Source organism: Pongo pygmaeus, chromosome 14, assembly GCF_028885625.2.
Source record: "Pongo pygmaeus isolate AG05252 chromosome 14, NHGRI_mPonPyg2-v2.0_pri, whole genome shotgun sequence".
NCBI classification, from domain to species: Eukaryota; Metazoa; Chordata; class Mammalia; order Primates; family Hominidae; genus Pongo; species Pongo pygmaeus.
In genome coordinates this window covers 69,459,176-69,486,852 of record NC_072387.2, presented here as the reverse complement: position 1 = coordinate 69,486,852, position 27,677 = coordinate 69,459,176, and the positions used below count along the sequence as shown (strand labels likewise).

The 27,677-nt window shown below is 39.3% G+C and overlaps 1 protein-coding gene across 16 annotated transcripts in view; it reads right to left on the bottom strand.

Annotated features, from left to right (window-relative positions):
• Positions 1-13,220: 13,220 nt before the first annotated feature.
• The window catches only part of TDRD3 (tudor domain containing 3), a 178,307-nt gene continuing 163,850 nt past the window's right edge, over positions 13,221-27,677 (bottom strand). For 7 of the 16 annotated variants that reach the window (XM_063650914.1, XM_063650915.1, XM_063650918.1 and 4 more), the window contains 3 exons: positions 22,670-22,759; positions 19,437-19,562; positions 13,221-13,482 (listed from right to left, as the gene is read on the bottom strand). In XM_063650914.1, coding sequence (XP_063506984.1) covers positions 19,446-19,562; positions 22,670-22,759 — 207 coding nt within the window. In that variant the 3' untranslated portion in view covers positions 13,221-13,482; positions 19,437-19,445. The remainder of the gene's footprint in view (positions 13,483-19,436; positions 19,563-22,669; positions 22,760-27,677) is intronic. The other 9 variants (XM_054446130.2, XM_063650916.1, XM_054446126.2 and 6 more) reach the window with 3 other exon arrangements.

Here is a 27,677-nt window from a genome sequence, read left to right as displayed (position 1 = left end):
GCCCTCTCCTACCCAGTATTTCCCTGTCTCTTGCCTGTATCACTAGCTTCGGTTCTTGCAAGAGCAGCCACTATCTGAAGTGGATCCATATGAGTAGGTCCCAGACCAGATGCTTTATTTGTTGATTTATGTGAGACAGAGTCTTGCTCTGTTGCCCATGCTGGAGTGTAGTGTGGTGATCTCAGCTCACTGCAACTTCCATCCCCCAGGTTCAAGTGATTTCCGGCTAATTTTTGTATTTTTAGTAGAGACAGGGTTTCACCATGTTGGCCAGCTGGCCTTGAAATCCTGACCTCAAGCAATCCACCTATCTTGGCCTTCCAAAGTGCTAGGATTACAGGCGTGAGCCACCATGCTGGGCCAGATTAGATGCTGTAGATAGTGAACTTTGTGGTCCTTGCATATGGGATAGTTGTCACCTATGGAGCCCCATTGATAATACACAGGTGAGAGTGCCCATTTCAGTGTCCAGAATGCCAAGCCCTAGATAACTAGCCTCATTTCTTGCAAGAGGAGCCACTATCTGACGTGGATCCATGTAAGTGCAGCCCAGACTGGATGCTGTGCTCACATTATCTCATTTAAACCTCACACCCACTCTCTCAGGTGGGTATGTTCATTTTGTGCTCTGTGAACTGAGGCTCACAGAGGTGAACTGAAATGACCCGGGTCTCACCAGGAGTGGCAGACTTGAGATTCAAACCCCCAACTGCTAGCTCCAAAGCTGCATTCCACCTCTATGGTGTAGTCTACCAAGTTTCATCACATCACTGAGGTGTACGTTAAAAATTCTACTACACCCAGTTCTGCCATACCATGAGGTATCTTCTACAAGGATCCACCCTACTATTAAGACTTACAAGTACACTGAGTTTCTTCTAGGTTGTCTAGATAGTTTAGTGGAATAGGAATGGAGATAAGGCAAAAAATCCTGTAATGAAGACCTATCCTAGAATACACACTGCATATTTGTTCTACCTTCTTTTGTGCTGTTGCTGCGCTACTTGAGTGTACCAATTATGGTAGAAGAATTATGAGCCTTGAAACATAATAGTTGTACATATTTTGTGGGTACCCTCAAGGTCCTGCTACTTGCCTAAGGAGAAGCAAATTCATGCAGTATAGTTTGAGCCTTCACAATATTCTGGTTATTCTAAAAGCATCAATTAGGGGCTTACAACAAGTAAGATGGGTAACTCCTGTCCATTTTAGAAATGAAGAAAATAGAGGTGTTTTTTTAAAATAAAAAAAAAATTAAAATTAAAAGAAGAAAAGAAAATGTGCCACAATGGGCAAATAGGATGGCCTACAGCAGAACCTGTTTCTCCCCACAGTCTCAGATCTGCTCATTCATCCTATGTCCTCTCTGTGCTAAAAGGCAAATGGCTTAATCAGTCCCACTGAATTTAGGGTTTTGGTGTTGGGGAGGGGATATTTCCACCCTCCTCAAATCTCAGTGCATCCGTGCCCCTTGTCAACACCCAGGCTCCATCCTACTTACCAGGGACACACAGAGCCCAGGAAGTAAGTGGAGTCGTGAGGAGCGAGGCAGGGAGGGGAACATGAGTGAGCAAAGGAAGTTTAAAACATTGGGAGGATTGTTCTAGCTTTTAAAGCCAACTGAGATAAAATTTCAAACCCCATCGGCTATAAAAGGCAAAGGCAAAGTCTGAAGAGGAAGAAAGATAGAGAGAAATATCACAGAGCAAAGAGTTGTCCTAGTGCTTGTTTCCTCAGCATTCTGAGAAGCATTCCTCATCGCAGAGCCTGTGCAAAGCAGCGCTGGAGGCAACCAGGATGCAGCCTCTTGGAAATACAGGGCCCAGCCAGAGGCTGAAGAAAGCGATGGTCAGAGTAGAGCCTGGCAGGCAGGCTGTAAGCACAAGAGACCTGTGCAAGCCCAGTGCCGGCCTTGCGCTTTGCTAACTCATGTCATGGTCTGGTGCCTGGACAGTGCAGCCAAGGTTAGCACAGGGCATGGGCGGGAGAATGTGCCCTGTGGTCCTAAGGGACCCTCACAGGCTGATCACATGGCCCTGGAGACAAGGGAATAAGCTCCCCTGAATCTGTGGTTTCTGCAGAGGGGGTAGGCTCACTACTTCTCCTGGGGAACCTATGATAAATATTTGCACCTATTGGGGGAATAACATTAAAATCTTCTGTCAATCCAGAAAACCTCTCCTCAAAGGTAATAGAGACAGAAAACAGTTTTATTATGTAATAAACATTAAACCAGAATGTGAGGCACATCACAGGCAATCTGCAAAGAGATCGCAGAGAAAGGAAGACATTTCACCCTTTTATATAGGCAAGCAGATACAACTCAGTGTAACCGCCCAGTAGGGCGCTGCCTAGACAGAGCCGATTTATCACAACAGGGGAATTGCAACAGAGAAACAGGAAGTCATTCACGCAGAGCCCAGTGTGTGGAGAGACCAGAGTTTTATTGTTACTCAAATCAGTCTCCCTGAGCATTTGGGAAGCAGAGTTTCTAATGATAATTTGGTGGGTGTGGGAAGGCCAGTGAGTGGAGAGTGCTGATTGGTTGGGTGAGAGATGAATCATGGGAAGTTGAAGCCCTCCTCTTGTGCTGAGTCAGTTCCTGAGTGGAAGCCACAAGATTAGATGAGCCAGTTTATCCATCTGGGCGGTGCCAGCTGATCCATCAAGTGCAGGGTCTGCAAAATATCTCAAGTACTGATCTTAGGAGCAGTTTAGGGAGGGTCAGAATCTTGTATCCTCAGCTGCCTGACTCCTAAACCATAATTTCTAATCTTGTGGCTAATTTGTTAGTCCTACTAAGGCAGTCTAGTCCCCAGGCAAGAAGGAGGTTTGTTTTGGGAAAGAGCTGTTATCGTCTTTGTTTTAACTATATAAACTAAGTTCCTCTCAAAGTTAGTTCAGCCTACACCCAGGAAGGAAAAAAGACAGCTTAAAGGTTAGAAGCAAGATGGAGTCAGTGAGATTAGATCTCTTTCACTGTCTTGGTCAGTGGAGGGGAGGGGAGGGGAGAGATATAGTTTATTACTCATAGTTTTCAAGAGGAGGGGCGGATACCCTGCCATGTAGGACCAGAGTAGAGATTACTGAATCAGGTTGGTCACAGGCAGAGCGGGAACAGGAAATCAGGGGAATAAAAATTTTTATTGTTTTATTTTCCAGGAATGGGTGAGGCAGGGTGAGTGGGTTGACCAGGTTTAGGCCCAGCAAGTTTGAATCATTTCAGTGGCTCTGGGGTGCAGGGGATGTCCCTAGTTTTCTGAAGCCTGGCTCAGGGCAATTATGACAGCGGGTTAATGTCTCAGAAGCATAAGTGGGCTCCGGATTGGTTAGTTTGCATTTGAAAGGCAGTCATTCCCTTTCAGTCTCTAGGAGAAGCAGTCTCTCCCTAGACAGCAAGGCCCCAGATGTCAAAACATCAGATAGAGAAACTAGAAAATGTGGTTAATACAATAGGATTTGATCTCGTGTTGGAGGAATTCGGGATGGCTCAAGGAAAGTGGGTGCTCAGCATTGAATGTTGTCAAGACACAAGATGATTCTCTGAGTAGGTATCTTGATAATGTCTATCTGAATGGTGGGATGAACAAAGCAGAGTGAAAGCCGTAAGAGGTAAAGAAGCAGCAGCCATTCAAATTAGCCGGAAAAGGGAGGGGTTTCATCATTTTTGTGGTTTGGACAATATTCTTATTTTGGTTTTGGCATTTTTCCTTTTCTTGCTTCATCATGGTCACGTGACCCTGTCTGATGTTGTGTTCTGTGAAATTGTTTATGGGCCACAAGAGAGTTGGGTTGAGTTCCAGGCCAGCTTCTAGATGTCAGGGCTACTTCTTTCTTTGTCACTTAATAGTCCTACAGTGTAAGTAATACTATTATTCCTGTTTCCCAAATGGGGAAACTGAGGCTCAGAAAAATTAAGCTCCTTGACTAAGGTCACAAAGCCACAAGTAGATGCTTTGTTCCCAGCTACTTCATGATTCTACTTCCTCTCTGCTATAAAGGTTCCTTCTGAAACTGTATGGCTGAAGATAGGAGGAAAAGCTACACTGAGCAAAAGGGGGATGAATAAACAATTCAGATGTCCACCATACTACAAGTGTGTTTAAGTAATTTAATAAGTAATTCCACTGGTGCCTTGTTTGTAGTGTGACATTGATAATATAAATAACTTCCTTTTATTGATGTCTAAAAATCTAAGTAAATAATGGATTCAAAGGTTGTAGAAACACTTCAGCACGGGAAAGCCCGACTGAGCTACTGGACATGACCTTGATACCTAAGTAGGAACTATTTGCCACGAAGACTCCAAGAATTAGGTTCCAAGAAGCAGTATAAATGGCACTTGAAAAGAGCAATTCCTGTTGGGATAAGCTGGTTTCATATAAGCAGCTTATTTGCAACATATGGCACAATTTTCTTGTACTAAATCACTCAAGTTCATTCATGGAAAAAATTCTTTTAGGAAATAAGTAAACTATAATCTAGCCAGCCCAAGATCTGTTTCTTCTCAGGTCGTTCTTGAACAAGCAAATGGTAAATGACCTGAGTTCCTGGGCCTTGTTACTCAAATGACTTCCTAAAACTTTTTAAAGGGATACAAAAAGCTTAGACGGAGACAGTTGTATAAAAAGGGTATTGTTTTGCTAATAACATGAAGACATGAAAAAACTACTATGATTGGGCCAGGCACAGTGGCTTACACCTGTAATCCCAGCACTTTGAGAGGCCGAGGCATGCAGATCACGAGGTCAAGAGTTCGAGACCAGCCTGACCAACATGGTGGAACCCTGTCTCTACTAAAAATACAAAAATTAGCCAGGCATGGTAGCATGAGCCTGTAATCCCAGCTATTCGGGAGGCTGAGGCAGGAGAATTGCTTGAACTCAGGAGGTGGAGGTTGCTGTGAGCCAAGATCGTGCCACTGGACTCCAGCCTGGGCGACAGAGCAAGACTCCATCTTGAGAAAAACAAACAAATGAACAAACAACAAAAAACTACTATGGTTCATGTCAGAATGGAGTGTTTCACATAAAATGGTTATGAAAATCTTCAACTTTATGATAATCACACGTATCTAGATGTCTCTATTGAATGTATGAGTTTCAGCATGTTAGAAACTCAGTGCCACAGGTTAGGACAAAATGGACACATATTCATACACATAAACCTGAGTCCACAGAACATTAGAGTTATTCGTTGTTGTTTTTGAGATGGAGTCTCACTCTGTCACCAGGTTGGAGCGCAGTGGCGCGATCTGGGCTCACGGCAACCTCTGCCTCCCGGGTTCAAGCAGTTCTCCTGCCTCAGTCTCCCGAGTAGCTGGGACTACAGGCACGTGCCACCATGCCTAGCTAATTTTTGTATTTTTAGTAGAGACAGGGTTTCAGCATGTTGGCCAGGATGGTCTCGATCTCTTGACCTTGTGATCCACCCACCTCAGCCTCCCAAAGTGCTGGGATTACAGGTGTGAGCCACTGTGCCCCGCAGAACAGAACGGTTATAATCGTATCAAAATACTTCCATATAAGTGTATTTACTTTAGCATGTTTATGTCACATAGATCTATTACAAAATAGGTGGGGGAAAATTATTTTATGTTTCAAAAATGACGTGTAAAGTTTAGAAGAATTCAGAGTATGGTAAAAATACCAAAGCTAATAATCTATGAGCCATACTTTCCCAAGAGATTGAAAGTATGTACGAAGTTAAAACAAGTACTTTTAAAGTGGCAAATTAGGTAGCAGAGTTATTACTGTCAACACTCGAAAATTGCACAGTAAACACAAAGAAGCAGATAGAAAGGGCACACGTGGCCAAATGTTTCCTATTGAAAACCCTAGTCCTGTTAAATAAACGACTGGGACTTCAGATACATGAAAGTTTAACAATAGCAAAGCTAGGCACACACACATAGGGACACATAACAATATAATATTTATAACAACTTATGTGCCCTCTAAGAATTAAGAGCTTTACAAATAATAGTAAGAATTTAAAGACTCCTGATCTCTAAAATGATTACAAAGCTGGTAATATTTTTGGTGTTAAATATTCTCTAACAAAGGCAGTTATAACTGTCAATATATTTCTACCACAACCTAGTGAAGAGAGGATAGCTATAATGTGACTTTTTCATTGAATGCAGCAGTTATGTCTGATATTCTTTCTTTCTGTTTTGTTTTGTTTTTTGTTTGTTTTTTGAGACAAGTTCTCACTCTGTTGCCCAGACTGGAGTGCAGTGGTGCGATCTTGGCTCATTGCAGCCTAGACCTCCCAGGTTCAAGCCATCCTCTCACCTCAGCCTCCCAAGTAGCTGGGACCATAGGTGTGTGCCACAATGCCCGGCTAATTTTTCATACTTTTTGTAGAGATGGGGTTTCACCATGTTGGCCAGGCTGGTCTCAAACTCCTGAGCTAAAACGATCCACCTGCTTCAACCTCCCAAAGTGCTGGGATTACAGGCATAAGCCACCATGCCCAGCCATGTTTGACATTATTTCAATGGGTTAAGTAAAGAGCAAGAAAAAGCAGCTTTATTGAGGTATAATTGGCATACAGAAAAGTGCACATAGAGATGGAACAACTTGATAAATATTGGCATAGGTATAATAGGGAAACCATCACTACAATCCAGACAATGAACGTACATGCCCCAGAAAGTCTTTTCATGCTGCTAGGTAATTCCTCTCTCCTTTCCCTCCCTACCTCCCCATCTTTAGACAACCACTGATTGATCTGGTTTCTGTCACTATAGGTTACATTGCATTTTCTATAGTTTTCTATAAATGAAATCACACAGTATGTCCTCCCTCCGGAAGTTTCTGCCTTCTTTTACTCAGCATAATTATTTTGAGAGTCATCCCTGTGTTGCATGTATCAATAGTTCATTCCTTTTTACTGCTGAATAGTATTTCATTTATGAATATGCCACATTATGTTTATGCATTCACATGCTTATTTAGTTTTGTTTTTGGAGACACGGTCTCACTATGCTGCCCAGTTTCAAATTCCTGGACTCAAGGGATCCTCCTCTTGAACCTCCCAAGTAGCTAGGACTACAGGCCCATGCCACCACTTCAGTCTAATTTTTTTTTTTTTTTTGAGATGGAGTCTCGCTCTGTCACCCAGGCTGGAGTGCAGTGGCGTGATCTTGGCTCACTGCAAGCTCTGCCTCCTAGGTTCATGCCATTCTCCTGCCTCAGCCTCCCGAGTAGCTGGGACTACAGGCACCCGCCACCAGGCTCAGCTAATTTTTTTGTATTTTTAGTAGAGACGGGGTTTCGCCGTGTTAGCCAGGATGGTCTCGATCTCCTGACCTTGTGATCCGCCCGCCTCGGCCTCCCAAAGTGCAGGGATTACAGGCGTGAGCCACCGCACCTGGCCCAGTCTAATTTTTTTTAAATGTATTTTTTGTAGAGGTGAGGTCTCCCTATGTTTCCCAGGCTGGTCTCAAACTCCTAGCCTCAAATATCCTCCCACCTTGGCCTCGAAAGCACTGGGATTATACCACACCTGGCCCCCATTCACATGAAGATGGACAGTTCGGTTGTTTCCAGTTTGGGGCTATTACAAATAAACATTCGTGGACAATTCTAACTATGAATATATCCTTTCATTTATCGTGGATAAAGAACTAGAAGTGGAATGACTGAGTAATATACTAGGCGTATGTTTCTTTAAGAAACTGCCAACTATTTTCCAGGCAGTTTGTACCATGTTACATTCCCACCAACACTGTATGAGACTTCCAGTTCCTCTACATTCTCTCCAACCCTTGGTATAATGGCTCCTTTAAATTGTGGTCTTGGCAATAGATGTGTAGTAGCTAATTCATTATGGTTTTAATTTACACTTTCTTAAAATGCATAATGACGTTGAATGTCATATTCATGTACTCATTTGCCTTCTTTATATCTTCTTTGGTCAACTGTCTATTTGAATCTTTTGCCTATTTTTTAAAAATTAGGATGTTTTCCTATTGAGTTTTGAATAATTCTTTAAATATTCTGTAAGTCCTCCATCAGATCTGCAAATATTTGCAAATATTTTTTCCAAGTCTGTAGCTTGTCTTTTTATTTCCCTAACAGTGTCTTCAAGGAGCATAAGTTCTTAACTTTGATTAAGTGCAATTTATAAATTTGTTCTTTTATGAATAACAAATTTATAAATTGCACTTAATCTAAATTATATTGGTGTTAGATCTAAGAACTCTTGTCTAACACAGGGTAACAAAGAATTTGTTTCTCTCAGATGATTTAAAGTTTTTGGTATTAGATTAGGTTTATGAACCATTTATCTGGTATTCTGCCTTGCAACATCTACTTACCTAGCCTTTCCTAAACTCCCCCATCTCCCTACTCAGAGACTGACAGGCACTGCCTGGGTTCCTCTATATCATGGCCTTGAAAGTTTCGCCAAGCAGTAACCTGGACAAACTGTAGAGCTCATCTAACCTGCTTCCTACCTCTCCAGGGTCACTGCACTTCCTGGCCTGGTGTCCAATGTCTGGAGTGCCAACATATTGTATATTTTGTCTAGTTGTTCAATTGTTTCAGGAAAGAAGGTAAATCCATCCCCCGATGCTCTATCCTAACCATAAGCAGAAGTCCTGTGAATTCCTGAACTTGAACAAAATTGCCTTTCTTCAGCAGTGGGTGAGACCTTGCTACCTGAAGTTAGAATGTCACCACATTCCTCTAAATTTTGTTCTTTTCCTAAAAACCTCAAAGCATTTAACAGCCTGTGATAACTATGAATATTTCTGTACACTGTTAAACTCGCTGACATAAAAACAGGTTTTTTTAAAAGTTCTGCCTGCCCTTTCATAGGGGCATTTTTCCTTACCATAGCTCTTCTATAATTTATTATTTTTTAAAGAACTAGCCTTACGAAATGGGCAGCTAGCCTCTCACAGCCTTTTATAACTGTCTCTCGAGGTTAGCCTCAGCAGGCCCTGAATTGAATTAGTATATTACTTCAATTAAGGCCATCCCAATGTGAAACTAAATATCAGGTCATCATGATTTTCTCAAGTCATAATGTTCACTACCTTGGATTATATAAATGATGTGCACCTGACAATTCAGCAGGCAGTGCTTTGAGATTTTTGACCTACATTGTTGATCTACCCATGGTCATAAAAGACTCTGTTTACTCTGTGTTACTTAGAAAGAAGGCAGATGGGAAAATTAGCAAGAAATAGAGAAAAGAGTCACAGGATGCCAGCAAAATCCACACTACTGTCCAGAGACCACCTCCAGTGAATTAAAACTCAGGAGAGATCTCTTAACAGGTTCTACCATTAAGATTTCCACATCCTGAGTAGGAGTGGGAGTCCTCTCTTCGAGAGTGAGATGTAAAAGACTCCTCTCGGTTTTCAGGTATTTCCTGAAAAGCCCTTCTTTTCTTTGGTATTTCTTAATTACTTTTCATTTCCCCTTTGACTATTGGGTTCCTGGCACCACTGGGTCCAGTCAAGAGAAACAGTTCCATCCTCTTGTGAGCAGAATCTGATATTTATAATGAGCATCTCTCTAAGGCCCTATTCTCCAAGTAACAACCGTAGCTTTTCTCTGTTTCTCTAGCCCAGGAAGATCCCATGTTTTTCGTAGTAGGCACTGTACTACTAGTGTTTCATACCTGTGTTCTCAAAGGCTGAAAGGAAAACAAATATCTGACAAATGCTTCTCTTTATCAAGCCTGTCATTTCTCATATTTTGAAATGCTTAAGCATTAGTCAGCTTTGCTTCTAGAATGGGGGCCCAAATACCTCTTTCACCAGCTTCTTTGACCAAAACAGTGGATTGTGACCCTATTTAAGTCACATACCAGGCCCTCCTTCCACACTGGCTGACAAACCAGGCAATAGAAAGGAAGCCTAGAGGATTGAGCTCTTGTGGGTGACCCCACCAAGTCTGCACCCTGAAACCATGCCCACCTTGAGGTGCAACTGCCTTAGTTCCAGACAAGCCTACCTTTTTCCTGGTGCTGGATCTCTTGGTGTGGGCACGGCACCTCCTGTCATCTCTCCAGAGCCAGGTCTGCACTGCTACCCACTGCTATCAATCAGGCAATGAGCAGCAGAGGCTCCCAAGTCCACCTCTACCCTAGGAGGAAAACCTGTCCTGCACATGAGGAATCTATTCCTGTGGCTGAGAAGATCCACCTATCTCTCTTAACAGAACTTTATCTCTCCCATCATATGTAAGCTCTAGGACATAAAACTCAAGGTTTCCCTTTTGTAATTAACAAAGAAATTGAGCTAGTCCTGTTCTCTTTCCTATTTATATAAAACCATTTTTTTTAAATCTGTGGCCTTGTCTTTTTATGTAAACATATTGTCTTCATGAATATTTTTATCTTTAGTATTTTACCTCTAGAAGTGTTACTGGAATGGGAGACAGGGAAGAACGATAGACATCCCAGCACTTTTTACTTTTGAAAAACGGCATAAAATAGATCTATCCATCCCAGAAGGGGACAACAGATGGGGCCTAGTAAAGGTTCTCCAGGCCGTGCACTGACATTCTAAGTCACTCACACACAGAACTAGATTTTGTTTTCCTGTGTGTGCTAAGCTAGTCAAGGGTCTGTGTTGGCAAGACTGATGGCCACTGTGGCCCAGTCACCGTGGGAGCATAACTCTGACACTGCCAGTCATGTTTTCTTTATTCCCATGCTTATTCCTTGCAGTCAGCTGAACTAGGCATGGGCTTAGCCATGATGTTAGCTATGAGCTACAAAGAAAGGTGCATGAGAGAGATGTAACTATATAGAAATAGAGAATCACATGAGGCTGGAGTGTTGTCTTTATGGCCTAAGCCTGGAGGGTCAAGTAAACTACATACTCTTCAGTGAACAAGACACTTCTGCTTTGTGAGCAAAGTGACCAACCTTTCTGAAGGACATCAGCTACTTTGGTTGTAGAATGGAGATAGTGGTGCCTACCTTACAGAGCTGTGTGAAGATTATACGAAATAATGACTCGTAAATGTTTTAGTACAGTGCTGGGCACATAGGAAAACCTTGGCAAATACTAACAATTATTTTATTATTACATACCCCATCCGCATCTAGGCCTGCAGCTGCCCTTAATAATAGAAAGCCACAGTGAAACAGTTTTTGATATATTTAGCCAACTATATCTTGCTCTGGCAGAAATGAACTCCTCACCCTTTAGTGCCCAGTTACCACCAGCAATCAGAACAGATGGGTTGGCTTCACTTACTGTCCACTTCATTACTGTCCAATTTAAACTTTTCTTGATGTCTTCAGGTCAAATTTATAGATTTATAAATCTATAGATATCTAGATAACATATATGATCCATATGTCATTTTAACATATATGATCTAGATATCTATCATTTTGTATAAACACATTACCATATGGAACTGTTCTTAAGGACGGTTGAGTAATAACTCCTAACCAACACTAGTATTTATTGAGTGTCCATTTTAGGCTTAATGCTATATTAGGTATTATTGTCCCCATCTAACAAATAAGTGCCAACAGCCCACACTTTAAACTACGCTCAGGACTCCGTTTCAGTTCTGCTGCCTCTTCCCTTATTATCAGCTGTCAAACTCATCAAAACTGCCATGGGCCTTCCTCTGTTTCTCAACCTAAGACACACATTAGAATCATCTGGGGATCTTTAAAAAAATAACAATGCCCAGACTCACCCACTTCTAGTTAATTATGATGCACAGCATGGGAGGCCTGACAAATACAAAAACCAAAACACCACTGCTAGACCCAACTATTAACATCTGTGGGCTAATAATGAAAATTTACATAATAGGCCCTGAGGGAATGCCTGAGGACCTCTCCTTCAAAGCAAATTTTATCAATTCTTTTGCTCAGTGTTCCCTCTCTCTTCTTCCTCCCTCCCTTCCTCCTCCTTCCTTCTTCTGTTTTTAATTGTTCACTCCGGCTTCTCTTTCTCTTCTTCCTTCCTCCTCTGCCTCCCTTCTTTCTTCTATTTATTTAATTGTTCACTTCTGGCTCCACAAGACTGAGGCTACAGGAAGACTATTAAAAGAAGAATTTGTAGCTCTGACAGTTGGTTTACTGTAATGGACATTCTGGTTGCATCACCAACACCTTCTCCCTCTCCTCTTGGCAAGTATTTTGACTTTCAGATGCATATCCTCTGCCTCCAATCCAGCCCCATTTCTAAGCCTGGGGCACACAGATCAGGCCTAATGTAATCTCCAGACCCTGCTGGAGTTAATGGTTCACAGATAGAAAAGTAGCCCAAAAGAGCTAAATGCGGTCTAAGGAGAAACGTTGTTCTCTTGTGAGTGCATTTCTGGAAGCAGCCCCCCTAGGCTCTGGGAGTTGCTGGAAGCCATCTTGTCGTCGCATGGGGTAGGTAACCTGCTGTAGAATGAAGCTGGTTCCAGAGAAAGCAGAAATGAGAGATGAAAAGAATCAGTCTTTCTGCCGGACGCGGTGGCTCACGCCTGTAATCCCAGCACTTTGGGAGGCCAAGGCGTGAGAATCACGAGGTCAGAAGATCGAGACCATCTTGGCTAACACGGTGAAACCCCGTCTCTACTAAAAATACAAAAAAAATTAGCCGGGCGTGGTGGCGGGCGCTTGTAGTCCCAGCTACTCGGGAGGCTGAGGCAGGAGAATGGCGTGAACCCGGAAGGCGGAGCTTGCAGTGAGCCGAGATTGCGCCACTGCACTCCAGCCTAGGCGACAGAGCGAGACTCCGTCTCAAAAAAAAGATTGTCTTTCATGACATCTCCGAGACACTGAATTAGACCAATCCTGAAACCTACTATGCTTCTGGCAGTGAAGTGAGCCAATAAATTCCCTTTAATGTTTAAGCTGGTTTGAGATGGGTTTTCTGGCACTTGCAACCAGCTGCATCCTTAAAGATCCACTGCACATTTTATGAGGAAGGGAATACCTGTTTTTTAAAATTGAATTACATTTGGAAAAGCTACCAGAGTGTTATAAACAACATATTCAAGTTTTAAATACTTTTTGCCGTCATATTTAGCAGGTATTACCATACTAAGAACTGCTATTTGGCTTCAGGCTGTTTTTTTAAGAAATGCGGCAAGCTGTGTCAGTTTATTCTGTAATTATAGGGGGAGGCTTCAGTATGCTTAAATTGCTATCCCATAGAAAGGCAATTAGTATGGGGTTAATACCAGATGAACAAGAAAGATAACATCAGGCAAATAAAACACACAGTAAAACAATAATAGCACAATGGTTTTATTGATGGCAGAAGAAAAATTCTTCCTTTCACTTGTAAAAGGTATTTGCTTTATTTAACTCAGTATTTTTTCCCATTCTTTGTGTGAGTTGACTGTTTTTTCCACCCTAAAATCTGCTTTTTCTTTCTTCAAATAATAATATCCACCACAGCTGCTACTTATTCTGAAGAGAAAGTGGAAGGTCTGTCAACAGGTTTCCACCAGGATGTTTCAGTCACCGGCTCGTTTCTTCACAAAGAGTCTACTTTAAAAAGAAATGAACAAAATGAAATTGAAGCCTCAAATTAACTTTTCTATACTTTGTCAAGATAAATTTCTGCTGAAACTTATCTGTAAATGTGAAGTGTTTGTATAAATATAAATAGATCTTGACTAGAATTTTGGATACTGCTAATTTGTAAACATAATCTTTATAAAGCAATATGAAAGAAAAAAGCAAAATTTTTTTGAAAATAAATTTTTCTTTTAGACTTTGTTAAAGTACATCTCTGCCACTGTTATACCATTTATTGCTGGCATGTTGATTTCAGGAATTTGGATTAACTGAACTGTTTGTAACAGAGGATTACCGAAAACAGATGCAGTCTGCCAATGAACCACGTCTTTCCCTATCTTAACCGCCTCCAGTTCTTCTGTGAACACCTCTGAATTGAGTTGCTCCACACAGGTGATTTATTTTGGTCTGTCACCTCCCCCTGCCTGCTCCCCACATTTATTAGGCACCACTCTAGTTAAAACCACTTTGGGTGGTGACAAGAGAAAGAGCTGAGATAAATGGCGAGAGAAGACTTGTATGCTCCAGGCCTATTTTAGCCTCATGCATGACAGCGTGCTTAGGCAGGGACTAGTGGAGTTCCTGCGGCTGCATACAAACAGCTCATAAGTCTTGGGAAGTAAACAGTCTCCTGCTTAGAAAATAAAGAGCATCGGGTACTATAATCCTCACCTGCTGCCTGTTCTGCTGGCATCATGGAGTTCTGTAACAGTTATCTTTATAGTGATCATTTTCCTGACATTGATGCTGGACCAGATTGTCAAAAAAAATTTCAACATTTAAAAATACATCTTTTAGTAGTTAAAAATGGTGTTAAAAACCAGGACTTTGAAAATAAGTTTACAGTACCTATGTAGTAGTCTATGCTTAGCTATTGGTTTTAGGGATTCTGACTAGTACGTGAAACTGGGAATACCATTCTTTCATCAAACAAAGAAGAAACTGGAAGTTCCAAGTGGGTCAGCGTTTATTTAACTGCTTTACACATTGAGCCTTGACCTCAATGGCAGCAGGAGCTTCCTGCTGATCTGTCTTACAAAAGCTTCCTGCACAGGTCTCTGTCATCTCTCTTTTCACAGCAGGACATGCAACTCTAACCAATGTTTGAGTGGACCAGTGCAATAGCTTCTTAGGTTCTTTCCCTCCTGGTGCTATAATCCATCCTACATCCAGCTGCAATATTTCCTAAGCTTAATTTTGATCACTTAATATCACTCTCTTAATCAAAAGTTCATGACACATCAAACACAACAAATTCAAACTCTTATGTATTTGAAGCCATGCTGTTTTCATCACCGAAAAATATTTCTAACACCCATTGTTTTGGTTCATATTCTCTATTGTAGCCACTGAGAGCCACTTGCTATGGACTCTGCTTCCCTCGTTTAAACTTTCCTCTGCCTATACAGTGTCTTCAGAGGACTCCACCCCACCAGGAATGTGAAGCTTAAACTTCATGTCTAAGGGCTGCTCCTACTAATTAGTATCTAGTTCCTAGGACTCCACTCATGTCAGAAACCTCTCCAAACGCACAAAGTTTTGGTTGGACTAAAGAACTATGTATAATTTCTCTATTTTATATCTGCTCATATTTCCAAGCTAACAGTTATGACAGTGTCCAGGAACTAGAAGTTTGGAGTTTTGGGCTCTATCTCCCCTAAAGTCTCATATCTGACTTGTCACCACTTTTTCTCAGACTTGGGCCTATTTTTCCACATGCTCCCCGAGACCTTCCCTCACCTAGCCCTGATTCCTAGGTATCTCCTGCTCTGTCATTGAAGCTGTCCTTAGTATTCGGCTCAAGTGGAATCCAATTCTCTCACCACAATGAGGAAGTGTATGTGTGTAGAGGGTCGGGGGAAGGGGGTCTGTGGGGGCCTTGAAAAAAAGTTTTAGGATAATCAAAGAATGTGCAAATTACAAATCTAAAACTTTATCAAAACATACTGATTTAATAAACACTTACTGAACAGCTACCATGTGTCATTCATCACCTAGTAAAGTACTCAAAACATAAAAAGAAAACCTTTGACTGTGAAATTATGTTTTTTAAAAGTGATAATAGAAAGCACCTTAAGTGCTTTCTTCACTACCTTCATAATTTCAGATAACAAAACCTTAGAAAATTTCAGCATATATTAGAATTCATGCTTATATTTTCTGGAAGTCAAATGGCTGGCTACAATGTTTATCTTCTTTTTAGATGTTTAAGTTAATACAAACCAGGAATGAGGAAACAAATATCTTTTATCTCAAGAATATATTCCATTATGTAACAAGAGCAGAACATTATTATTTTTGAACCTCCCATTCAAAGATACTATGTCAAAGAGGTATTTCATTCTACTTCATAGTCTTTCATAACATATGCTTGAATTACAATGCAAAACTAAGTAAAATTTTCTTCAAACAAGATCACATGTCTTATTTTTTAGGGTGAATTTTGTAGTGAGAGTTTTCAAATGATACCATCACGGCACTGTCCCCCACCAATTTTTTTTATCGATGTCAGGAATCCAAAATATCTGCATCATGTATTTCCTGTTAACAGTACAATCCAAAGCAAGCACTTTGTCAAGATGGAAGTTTTAACTCAGGGAACACAGAAAACCACTAAGATTGTGATGTTTAAGTTGATTAGGAACTGTGTGCGTTGTTATTTGATATGGATAAGCTACAGTTACCATATGGTAATGGTTTACAATTTACTTTTAAGCAATATATTATTTTTCAAAGGAAATTTCCCATGGAACCCTAGTATATAAAATATATGAAAGAAACTAAAGAAGGGTCAAGGGGACTAAGAGTTCCCCTCATCTGGCTGCACCCTCATTCATGTTCACTGCCTCCTCTCTACTTCTAGCTCTGCTAGATCCTACCTGCCTTCAACAGCCCTGAAGAAATTGAGTCCACTGTTAAACAATGGCTGCCTTCCAGCAATGAGGGAATTGACAATCTTTGGCCACAATTTAAAACTTTGTTTTAAGCAATTAAAAAGAAATAAAATACCCTGATTTCCTTTCCTTTGGATAAATACACAGTAGTGGGATTGCTGGATCATATGGTGGTTCTATTTTCAGTTTTTTTAGGAACCACCTTACTGTTCTCCATAGTGGCTGTGCTAATTTACATCTCCACCAACAATGTAAAAGGGTTCTCCTTTCTCCACATCCTTGCTAGCATTCATTACTGCCTTTCTTTTGGATAAAAGTCATTTTAACTGAGGTAAGGTGATATCTCATTGTATTTGATTCGCATTTCTCTGATGATTAATGATGTTGAGTATTTTTTCATATACCTGTTGGCCATCTGTATGTCTTCTATTGAGAAATGCCTATTCAAGTCTTTTGCCCATTTAAAAAATCAGATTATTATTTTTTTTCTTGAGTTGTTTGAGCTTATATATTCTGGTTATTAAGTGCTTGTCAGATGGATAGTTTGAAAATATCTTCTCCCATTCTGTGGGTGGTCTCTTTGTTGACTGTTTCCTTTGCTATGCAGGATCTTTTTAACTGATGTTATTCCATTTGTTCATTTTTGCTTTGGTTGTCTGTGCTTTTGAGGTCTTACTCAAAAAGTTTTTGCCCAGACCAATGTCCTAGAGTGTTTCTCCAGTGTTGTCATCTACGAGTGTCATAGTTTCAAGTCTTAGATTTAAGTATTTAATCCATTTTGATTTTTGCTTATGATGAGAGTAGGAATCTAGTTTCATTCGTCCACATATGGATATCCAGTTTTCCCAGGATCATTTATTGGAGAGACTATCATCTCTCCAATGTATGTTCTTGGCACCTATGTCAAAAATGAGTTGACTGCAAATATAGAGCTTTATTTCTGGGTTCTCCATTCTGTTCCATTGGTCTGTTTGTTTTTATGTCAGTACTATGCTATTTTGTTTACTATGGCTTTGTAGTATAATCTGAAATTAGGTAGTCTGATGCCTCCAGCTTTCTTCTTTTTGCTCAGGATAACTTTGGCTTCTCTGGGACTTTTGTGGTTCCATATAAATTTTAGAATTATTTTTTCTATTTATATGAAGGATGTCCTTAGTATTTTAATAGAGATTTCATTAAATCTGTAGATTGCTTTGGGTAGTACTGTCATTTTAACACTATCGATTCTTCTAATCCATGAACATGGAGTATCTTTTCAGTTTCTTTGTGTGTCCTCTTCAATTTCTTTTATCAATGTTTTACAGTTTTCATTGTAGAGATCTTTCACTTCTTTGGTTAAATTTATTCCTAGGTATTTTATTGTATTTGTAGCTATTTTAATTGGGATTACTTTCTTGGTTTCCTTTTCAGATTGTTTGCTGTTGAGGCCGGGCACAGTGGCTCTCATGCCTTTAATTACAGCACTTTGGGAGGCTGAGGCAGGCAGATTGCTTGAGCTCAGGAGTTTGAGACCAACCTGGGCAACATGGCAAAACCCCATCTCCACAAAAAATACAAAAATCAGCTAGGCATGGTGGTGTGCACCTGTGGTCCCAGCTACTAGGGAGGCTGAGATGGCAGGACGTCTTGAGCCCAGAAGGCAGAGGCTGGAGTGAGCTGAGATGGTGCCACTGCACTCCAGCCTGAGTGACAGAGCCAGACTCTGTCTCAAAAAAGAAGAAGAAAAGGGGGAAAAAAACCAATTGCGGTTGACATATAGAAATAGTAGCATTTTTGTATGTTGATTTTGTATCCTGCAACTTTGCTGAATTTGTCAGTTTTAATAGTTTTTTTGGTAGACTCTAGGTTTTTCTAAATATAAGATCATATCCTCTGCAAACAAGAATAATTTGACTCTTTCTTTCCAATTCAGATGTTCTTTATTTCTTTCTCTTAATTGCTCTAGCTAGTACTTCTATTTTATTCAACTATGTTGAATACAAGTGGTAAAAATGGACATCTTTGTCTTGTTCCAGATCTTAGAGGAAAGGCTTGCAGTTTTTCCCCTGTTCAGTATAAGTCTAGCTGTGGGTTTGTCATATATGGCAAAGCTAAGAGAGAATTCTCAGTTTTCATTCACCTTTCTCAGTGTGATTTAATTATAAGCACACTGAGCTTATTTTATAAGTGTATGTTCTGTCTTATACAACACAAAGTTGCTGAAGTCCTTACATATTCTTTTGATTCTGCTTAAAAGCAGACACGGGCACTAAATGATAAACCAGTTATTCCATGCCGTAAGAAAAATGCCTAGAGTCAAGAAGTAGCTCTTCTGTGACACTATGGACAGTAGGTCAGGACTGTTTACTTGATGACCTTGCATTAGGCACACAAAAAAAGCCAGTGATAAAGGGAAAAAGGTGCTACATTGGCTTGCTACAGTAATTCAGAAGTCAATTAGCATTAGACTTCCACTCTAGGCAGACTACTACTACATGAGAAGCTGAGGGTTAGAACAGATGAAAAAAATTTCTTCACTTAGGATGGCAGAACTAATTTTTAACCAGTGAAGGAACTCTGGGGAAGATAAAGATATATCACATTCTAGGACAGTACTGCCCAGCAGAAATATCACAAGACATATGTAATTTTAAATTTTCTAGTAGGCACATTAAAAGGCATGGTGGCTCACTCCTGTAATCCCAGCACTTTGGGAGGCTGATGCAGGTGGATCACCTGAGGTCAAGAGTTCAAGACCAGCCTGGCCAACATGGTGAAACCCCATTTCTACCAAAAAAAAAAAAAAAAAATCAGCTGGGCATGGTGGTGGATGCCTGTAATCCCAGCTACTCGGGAAGCTGAGGCAGGAGAATCGCTTGAACCTGGGAGGCAGAAGTTGCAGTGAGCCGAGATCACGCCACTGCACTCCAGCCTGGGCAACAAGAGTGAAACTTTTGTCTCAAAGAAAAAAAAATCACTAATTGGACTTATATGCTTAACATGAACTTCATCTTTCTTTATATGAAAATCACTTCACAATGTTAAGTTTACCTTTTCCTATTAGTTCCGAGCCCGGGGTGGTTGGTAAAACTGTTGGGTTGGCCGAGTGGATCGTCTTGGCTGGCCATCACCTCCCCTACGGAACTCCAGAGTTTGATCGTAGGTGCCTTCTTCCTCCTATTTGCAAAGAGTAGTGATTTTACATGTTCAAAATGGCTCCAAGTTTCTTAAGTAAAAAAAATTTTATGGTCCCTATTTTAATAATATGTCTCTTAAGCTGCCCTGGAATTCACACGTCAACTTTTACAACAGAGGGAGGCAAGGGGAAGGGAAAAAAAAAGAAAAGAAAAGAAAAAGGCAGGGATACTGTTAAAACTCTTTTGATCCTTGGTAATAGAAAAACATCGTTTATAGTGGTAAGATTAGAATTGAATTTTATTCTAGAAAAGGAAACTATTTCCAAATAATAGCAAGATCATCTCATCAAATGGCTTGACACAATGTGGTAAAAACATACAGAAAAGCAAGCATTATAATGACAATTTTCTTGAATATTTGGGCTTCTAAATGTTTCTAGGTATTTATCATGGAAAAGGGTTTTGGTAGAATAAAGAAAAGGGGTTGAAGAGCCAAAGAATGTTCACCAGCTGTCTGTCCCCATCTGATGAAATCTCCAACACTGTTAAGAACCTTACATCTAGAGACAGAAAAAAATAATGGTTTGGAATAGGGGAGGAATACAATTTACATATAAAGAAAGCTTCATGCATGATAGAGAGATCACCAGAGTAAGACTCAAACTATTTTATTTTTATTTGCTTTCTTACTGAATGGGTATATCTACCAGCTCAAGGAGTAGCATAGGGAAATTAGGATAAGCAGATTAAATAGCATAAAGAGTATAGTTAATGATAATATTTGAAAAGGACTTAGAAGCAACAAAATATAGTCAAAGCCACACTGGTTTCTTACTGAGTCCTGCCACCCTGTTATTTTAATGTTTTTGAATTAACACAGCTATGAAGTATGTGCCCTATTAGAGAGAGAAAAAATTAGCTCTCAGTTTTGCTTATGAAAAAGCAAGCATCTATTTCACTAAGCAGGGAGTTTAAATTCCAACTGAATTATCAAAGCACAATAATTTGCATGATTTTGGAAATTAATCCTATTTTTTCTCTTCCTTACTTTATCTTTGAATCTTCTTTCTCAAAATATTGCTTTCCTTTGATCTTATTAATAACATAGAAAAGACTGAGTTCTATTCTTTAAATCTTTATAGATCCAATTACTGCAATTTTACCTAATGGAAACAAAGATGGTAAGATAATTTGGTCAAATCCTATTATTTAGCAATGATTTTTAAATTTGGCATGAACATAATTCTCATTTTAGACATCCTCCAAAGTGTTCTTAAAAAAAAAAAAAAAAGAACTATTATTTCCACTTTATATAAAGAATACTGAAGCTTGGGAAAGCTTTGTGACTTTGCCCTAATACTTCTAAGACAGTAGTATCTTTCGGTTTTGCATTCTAACACTGCTGTTTAAATCTTTAAGTCTCAGTCTGCATGTAAAAGAAAGAAGCCAATAGCCAAAAATTAATGATTATCCTGAGGGGCCTATCATCACTGAAAGAAGAGAATGCAGAAATCTGACAATATATCTGGTATAATTAAATAACTGCCTTTTAGAGATCAACTTCCAGATGAGTTTTCCTTTCCCTATATCCCTTTCATTAACAATCAATCTCAAAATGGTTAGAAGTATCAGATATTAAATCTGTAATTAAGCAAAGCAATTAAAAGAAAAATATAAAAGTATTCAGGAAAGAAGTTATTTTTTATTATTCTGGTCAGTGTTCTGAATGATTTTCAAGTATTATAGCTAAATGTGAAAAGTAGCTATTTTAAGACATGACAACATTTGAAACTCTGCATATTAACTGAAAACTATGAAAATATATTTGGTACTGTAGGAGATGAAGTAATTATTTCAGGAATTAGAATGGAACACTACTTTTCTCCACACTTGGCTGCAGAATTGGCTGGAGAACATCTAAAAATCTGTATTTTATTAATAAAATACACAGAGATAGGACACTGTATTTGCTGAGAGCTGGATTTACATAATAAAAACGACAATGCTATTTGAAAATCTATTTCTATCTATTGTGTTTAAAGAATTCACGAACTGAACTAACCAGATCCAAGTAAATGGTTTTACAGAGATGACCAACCATGAGATTTCTTTCACATAACCCATAACTTGATGTCTTTAATCTGTCTATATAAAGTAGAAGCTAAAAAAAAGTAAAAAAGATACTGATGGCCGGGAGCGGTGGCTCACGTCTGTAATCCCAGCACTTTGGGAGGCCGAGGCGGGCGGATCACGAGGTCTGGAGATCGAGAGCATCCTGGCTAACATGGTGAAACCCTGTCTCTACTAAAAATACAAAAAATTAGCCGGGCGAGGTGGCGGGCGCCTGTAGTCCCAGCTACTCAGGAGACTGAGGCAGGAGAATGGCGTGAACCCGGGAGGCGGAGCTTGCAGTGAGCCGAGATGGCGCCACTGCACCCCGGCCTGGGCGAAAGAGCAAGACTCCTTCTCAAACAAAACAAAACAAAAAAAAAGATATTGATAGTTTCGTTTTCAGTTCCAGTATTGTCAGAGGCACAATCTGTGCTTTTTAACTTTTAAATACTCGTCCTGCAGAGCTGTTGAGAGCAAATCTGGTTACCCATAACAGTCACTTCTTATAGTATATGGCTAGTAATTTTTAGCACAGAATGGGTACTTCTTTCCTCTTTATATAACACACAGCTTGATTTAATAGATCAGTTTATTTTCAGCCATCTTTGAATGAAATTTATACTTTATTCCTCTTCTAGCCTATCTTCTTCCTTTAGGTCTCAGTACTCTGTAAGAGATTTACAACTCAAAAAAAATAATTTTAATTTCATAGTTTACAAACATTTTTTTAAAAATCTGACACTACATTATTGCTGGCACAGTTCTGGAAGGCCATCTAATCCATCCTTCTAGATTCAACAGATGAGTCTATAAACCAACAGAGGTGAAGTGATTTTCCCAAGTCACAGAGCTAATTAGAGGAAGAGTCCAAACCAGGGCCATTTTCTTTCTGACTCACAGGCAAGATTCTTTACAAGATCTGCAATAATTTTCATAAATAGGAACTGTCCAATGTCATCTTCGCCTAAGATTCTGTGATTCAGAACCATTTTATTGGGACTCAGATTTTTGCACCGAAAATTTTTAAAAATCTACCTGTAAGCTAGAAGCCCCCGCGTCAAGTTGTCCCGTCTTGACCAAACCAATGTATTTCTTAAATGTATTTGATTGAAGTCTCACGTCTCCCTAAAATATATAAAACCAAGCTGCACCCCGACCACCTTGGGCACATTTTTCTCAGGACCTCCTGAAGGCTGTGTCATGGGCCATGGTCACTCATATTTGACTGAGAATAAATCTCTTCAAATATTAAAAAAAAAGACTTTTGCTTTACCTCAGCCATGTTATCAGATAGGTTTTATAAAACTAAATAACTAATATTCAATATGAGCTCTTTTATACTAATATTTACTAGTTTATTGCTCCTTCTTAATGAAAAGATACAAAACTGCAATAATCATTGACACCAAACATAAATTAAGTGGTATTTTTAATACAACAAAAGACAAAAACCAATGCAAAAAGGAGATATACAACTTCATCTATAATGTGCATTTGACAAGTTACAACTGCATATCATCTTCAATGATATGCATATCATCTTCAATCTCCTGCATATCATCTTCAATCTCGCATTACTGTATACTGTATCTGGAGTGAGAACACAGACAAACTACATATTCCCCATTTATAAATGAGCCGTGTTATAAAAGTTCATCATAAATTGGTCACTTGGAACACACTTCAGAAGGAGGTATGAAACACACTTAAATAGAAGTCAGGTTCTCTGTTCCACAAATAGTAAGGTGAAATGCAGCTAAGCATACAAACCAGTCCTTTAAGGAAGGAGTTCTCAAGTGAGAGCTATTCTGCCTCGGCTGGGGGCACCAGGCAATGCCTGGAAGGAGTTGTTATTCTCTCTAATGGGTAGAGGCCAAGGATGCTACTAAATATCCTACAATGCACAGGACAGCCCACACAACAAAAAATTATCCAGTCCTAATGCCAGCAGTGTTGAAGTTGAGAAACCCTAGGCTAGGCAAATGACACTTCCTACTCGTAAGTATCAGAGCAGCCTGGAAAAGAATTCTAACCTCAGGAAGTTTGAGTTTGGAAATTTGGGACATTTCTTCCTCTGCTTCTACCCCTAAGATGTAAATGCTGACCCAACTCTCTATGGAAATTTTGGGGGGGAGCTCTATTTGCTCAGAATACTTAAATACTTACCTCAGCTCCAGCTATATGTTCATTTTTACTTAACTTAATGAATCGCCTTGCCTTTTTTTTAAAAAAAAATTGATACGGAGTCTTGCTCTGTCACCCAGGCTGGAGTGCAATGGCGCAATCTTGGCTCAAGGCAACCTCCGCCTTCCAGGTTCAAGTGATTCTCCCCTCTCAGCCTCCTGAGCAGCTGGGATTACAGGTACCAGCCATCATGCCCAGCTAATTTTTTGTATTTTTGTAGAGATGGGGTTTCATCATGTTATCCAGGGTGGTCTTGAGCTCCTGACCTCAGGTAATCCACCCACCTTGGCTTCTCAAAGTGCTGCGATTACAGGTGTGAGCCACCATGCCTAGCCCACTTTATCTTATATTACCATTCCTTCAGCATTTTCCCAAGTCATAACTTTGTGAAGAGCCAGTGATACATTATTTGGTTGGTGGAGGTGGGAAATGGGAATGGCAATTATTCTCTTCAATGAAAAAAAAGTAAAAACTTAGAAAAACTTAATATTGTCACCTAATAGCTATGTTATGTATAATTGAATAAAATTTAATCATTTGTTTCTTTTAACAGAATTTGTATAGTAGTCACACTACATACATCAGCATATGAAATTCAATATACTCTGCAGTAGTCCTTGAAATTGAGGATATTTTGAACCATGAAATGTTACTAAGTACATGTCTCCTTCAGTGATTCATACATGAACCACTTATTCTATGAATTTCCAAGCCACCTTTTGCCTGAGGTGTTTAGCTTGTATTTATGGAAGTGTAAACTGATTTTTATATAAAACCTAAGTAGTCATCATAAAGACAAATCTGCTCTCCCAAAACATGTAATGGACTTTAATAAAACTTAAAATATCTTTAAACACAAGTCTGTTTTTAGATTAACTATACTAATATTCTTCTATATTAGAGTAGCTAAAAATTAAAAGCTGAATCAGCTCTTCTTTTCTTTTTTTGGCGGGGGGAGGGACTGAGTCTTGCTCTGTCACCCAGGCTGGAATGTGGTGGCGCAATCTTGGCTCGCTGCAACCTCCACCTCCCAGGTTCAAGCTATTCTCCTGCCTCAGCCTCCCGAGTAGCTGGAATTACAGGCATGCGCCATCAAGCCCAGATAATTTTTTTATATTTTCAGTAGAGACGGGGTTTCACCATGTTAGCCAGGCTGGTCTCGAACTCCTGATCTCAAGTGATCCACACACCCTGGCCTCTCAAAGTGCTGGGATTACAGGCATGAGCCACTGCGCCCAGCCTCAGCCCTTATTTTCTATGAAGATTACAGACAACCTTGGTGCCCATGGGAGTCATGTATTATTATCAATACTGAACTTTACCAATTATCCTTGTTTAAAAAAAGTTCCACTTTAATATTTGTAGTTCTACTACAAACAACAACAACAACAAAAACCTGGGCCCATAGTAGCCTGGAACCACAGATTATAAAACAGGAAGATTTTGTAAAGACCAGTTAGTCAAACTAAGAGGCTATCACTTGCTCAAGTAACTAGTGCCACTACTTGAGCTAGAACACAGGTCTGATTACCAAGCCCGACTGCTCCTCACTGTGGTACCTAGTAATGAGGGTAAGGAATACAGGTATCATAAATCTCAGAACTGCAGGGGAACTGGAGATAAATCTAACAGAGCAGATTTATATTTTTTTATTATTTATTTTGAGGGTAAATTCAGCATTCTTGTTTCAAATGAAATCTTATGTAGAATTCCTATATAAAATATATGGGCCCAGGTTAAAGTGGGTGTTTTTACACATTTGTGAGCAGTACCCCTTTGGCTTTCTCTTCCTTACTTTCTTCAACCTCTGTAGCCCTCAAGCCACAGAAATTGAAAACCCAACCTAGTTCAACCTTTGCTACTCACTGACAACCAATTGGGTGGAGTGACTTGATTAATAAAATGAGCTAGTGGAAGAGCCAGAACTGGAATGCAGGTCTCTGGCTCTGAGTTCAGAGCCTTTCTCTCTTTGCCTTCTATCACAGAGAAAATTTAAACCCTATACTTGACTCCTATAAATTAAATGTCTCATTTTATAATTAAAAACTCACCTCATATACCTAAATGGAAAAAACCCCTCAGGTTTCATTAACACATGAGAAAATTATTATGATATATAACCAAATATAGTAAGTTTTATAACAGATTATCTTGGTTTCTGAAGCTCTGAGTAAAACAATTCCCCTTTAGAAGAAAATATATTGGAGAATTATAGTCTCCCATACCTCCAGAGCAGCTCTAAGATAATCTCTTTTTATGTACCTCATCCAGCGCATTTTATTTAAACAAAACATTTTATGGCAGAAGAGAAAAAAATGCTAATTGAAGACGAAAGAAAAATCAGATCCAAAACCTTATTACTAAACAACTGTTTCAAAATGCATGGCTGACATAACATAATATTTTCATTCCAGTATCATAGAAAATTTCAGGAGGACTGTGGGACATCCCATTGTGGTTCTAATCTTTTTTCTTTAAATACTATATTTTCTAAAGTTATATTAAAATTGTTTATGATTCTACAGGATATCACGAAATCATCTGAATACCTAACTCAAGGGTTTTATTATAAGCTCTTCTTAGTAAAGCACAATCTAAACAAGACATCTAAACTTTAACATAAATGAAAAACTAATTTTTAAATGACAGTAGAAGCAAATACAGTACTATTCATCATTGTCCTTCCTCTAACATCACTAAGATCTACACATTAATATAATGTAAACAAGCTATTTTTGGCAGGTTAAGCACTTGTGAAAATTCAGTGAAAACATAAAAAAGCTGCATCCATATTTTAATCAGAATATAGTACAAAAAAGACAGTAGGAGAGAAGACACCCTTATTAAATTCCAAATGATAAAAGTTATGGATCCTCTTCCATTTGAAACCACATGAGTTTACAACTTGAAACAGAAAAAAGGAGTATGAATGCTTATTCCATTGTGTGCCTGGCATTTTGCATGTTATCTTATTTAATCCTTATAAAAAGGTTTTGAATTAATCTCATCATTTTATAGATGAAAAAACTAAGGCTCAGAGTACTTAGCTCAAAGTTGTGTAAATGGCCATGCTTCAGTGAGACCTTTAGGCTGTACACCTGAAGTTCTTTTCATTGCATCATACAGTACATATTTCCATTTCTTGCTTCACATAGTTTTCCATCAGGAACTTTTTTCTACAGTCAATGTTATTCCTGAATTTTTTCTGCTTTATTGAGGTATAGATACACAGGAATCATATATATTTAAGATGTACAACTTAATGTTTTGATATATGTATACACTGTGAAATAATCACAATCAAGGTTAACATATCCATCACCTCACAGGTTCCATTTTCTTTATTCTTTCTCCGTTTTTGTGGAAAAGAACACAAGATCTACCTTGGCAAATTTCAAGCATACAATACACTACTGTTAATTGTAGTCACTGTTTTGCACATTAAATATTCAGAACCCATTCATCTGGCATAACTGAAACTTCGTAACCTTTGACCAACATCTCCTCATTTCCCTCACCCTCTGCTCCTGGCAACCACCATACTACTCTGTTTCTATGAGTCTGACTATTTTAGATTCCACATATAAGTGAGATCATGTAGTGTCTGTCTTTCTGTGTCTGGCTTATTTCATTTAGCACAATATCCTCCAAGTTCTATAGTTAATTTTAACTAAATAGATGGCTTCAGCCCTGAAGCTACTATAAACATCATGTAATGGTTATTGTCTTTGTTGAAATAGTAAAGTACAAGAACGAATATATAATTTTTAAAAATGTGTACCTCTCTGAAACCCATTGCTAAAGATTAAATAGATTCCAAAAGCTTGTCCAGAAATCAGAGTAGGGAACATATTTCTGC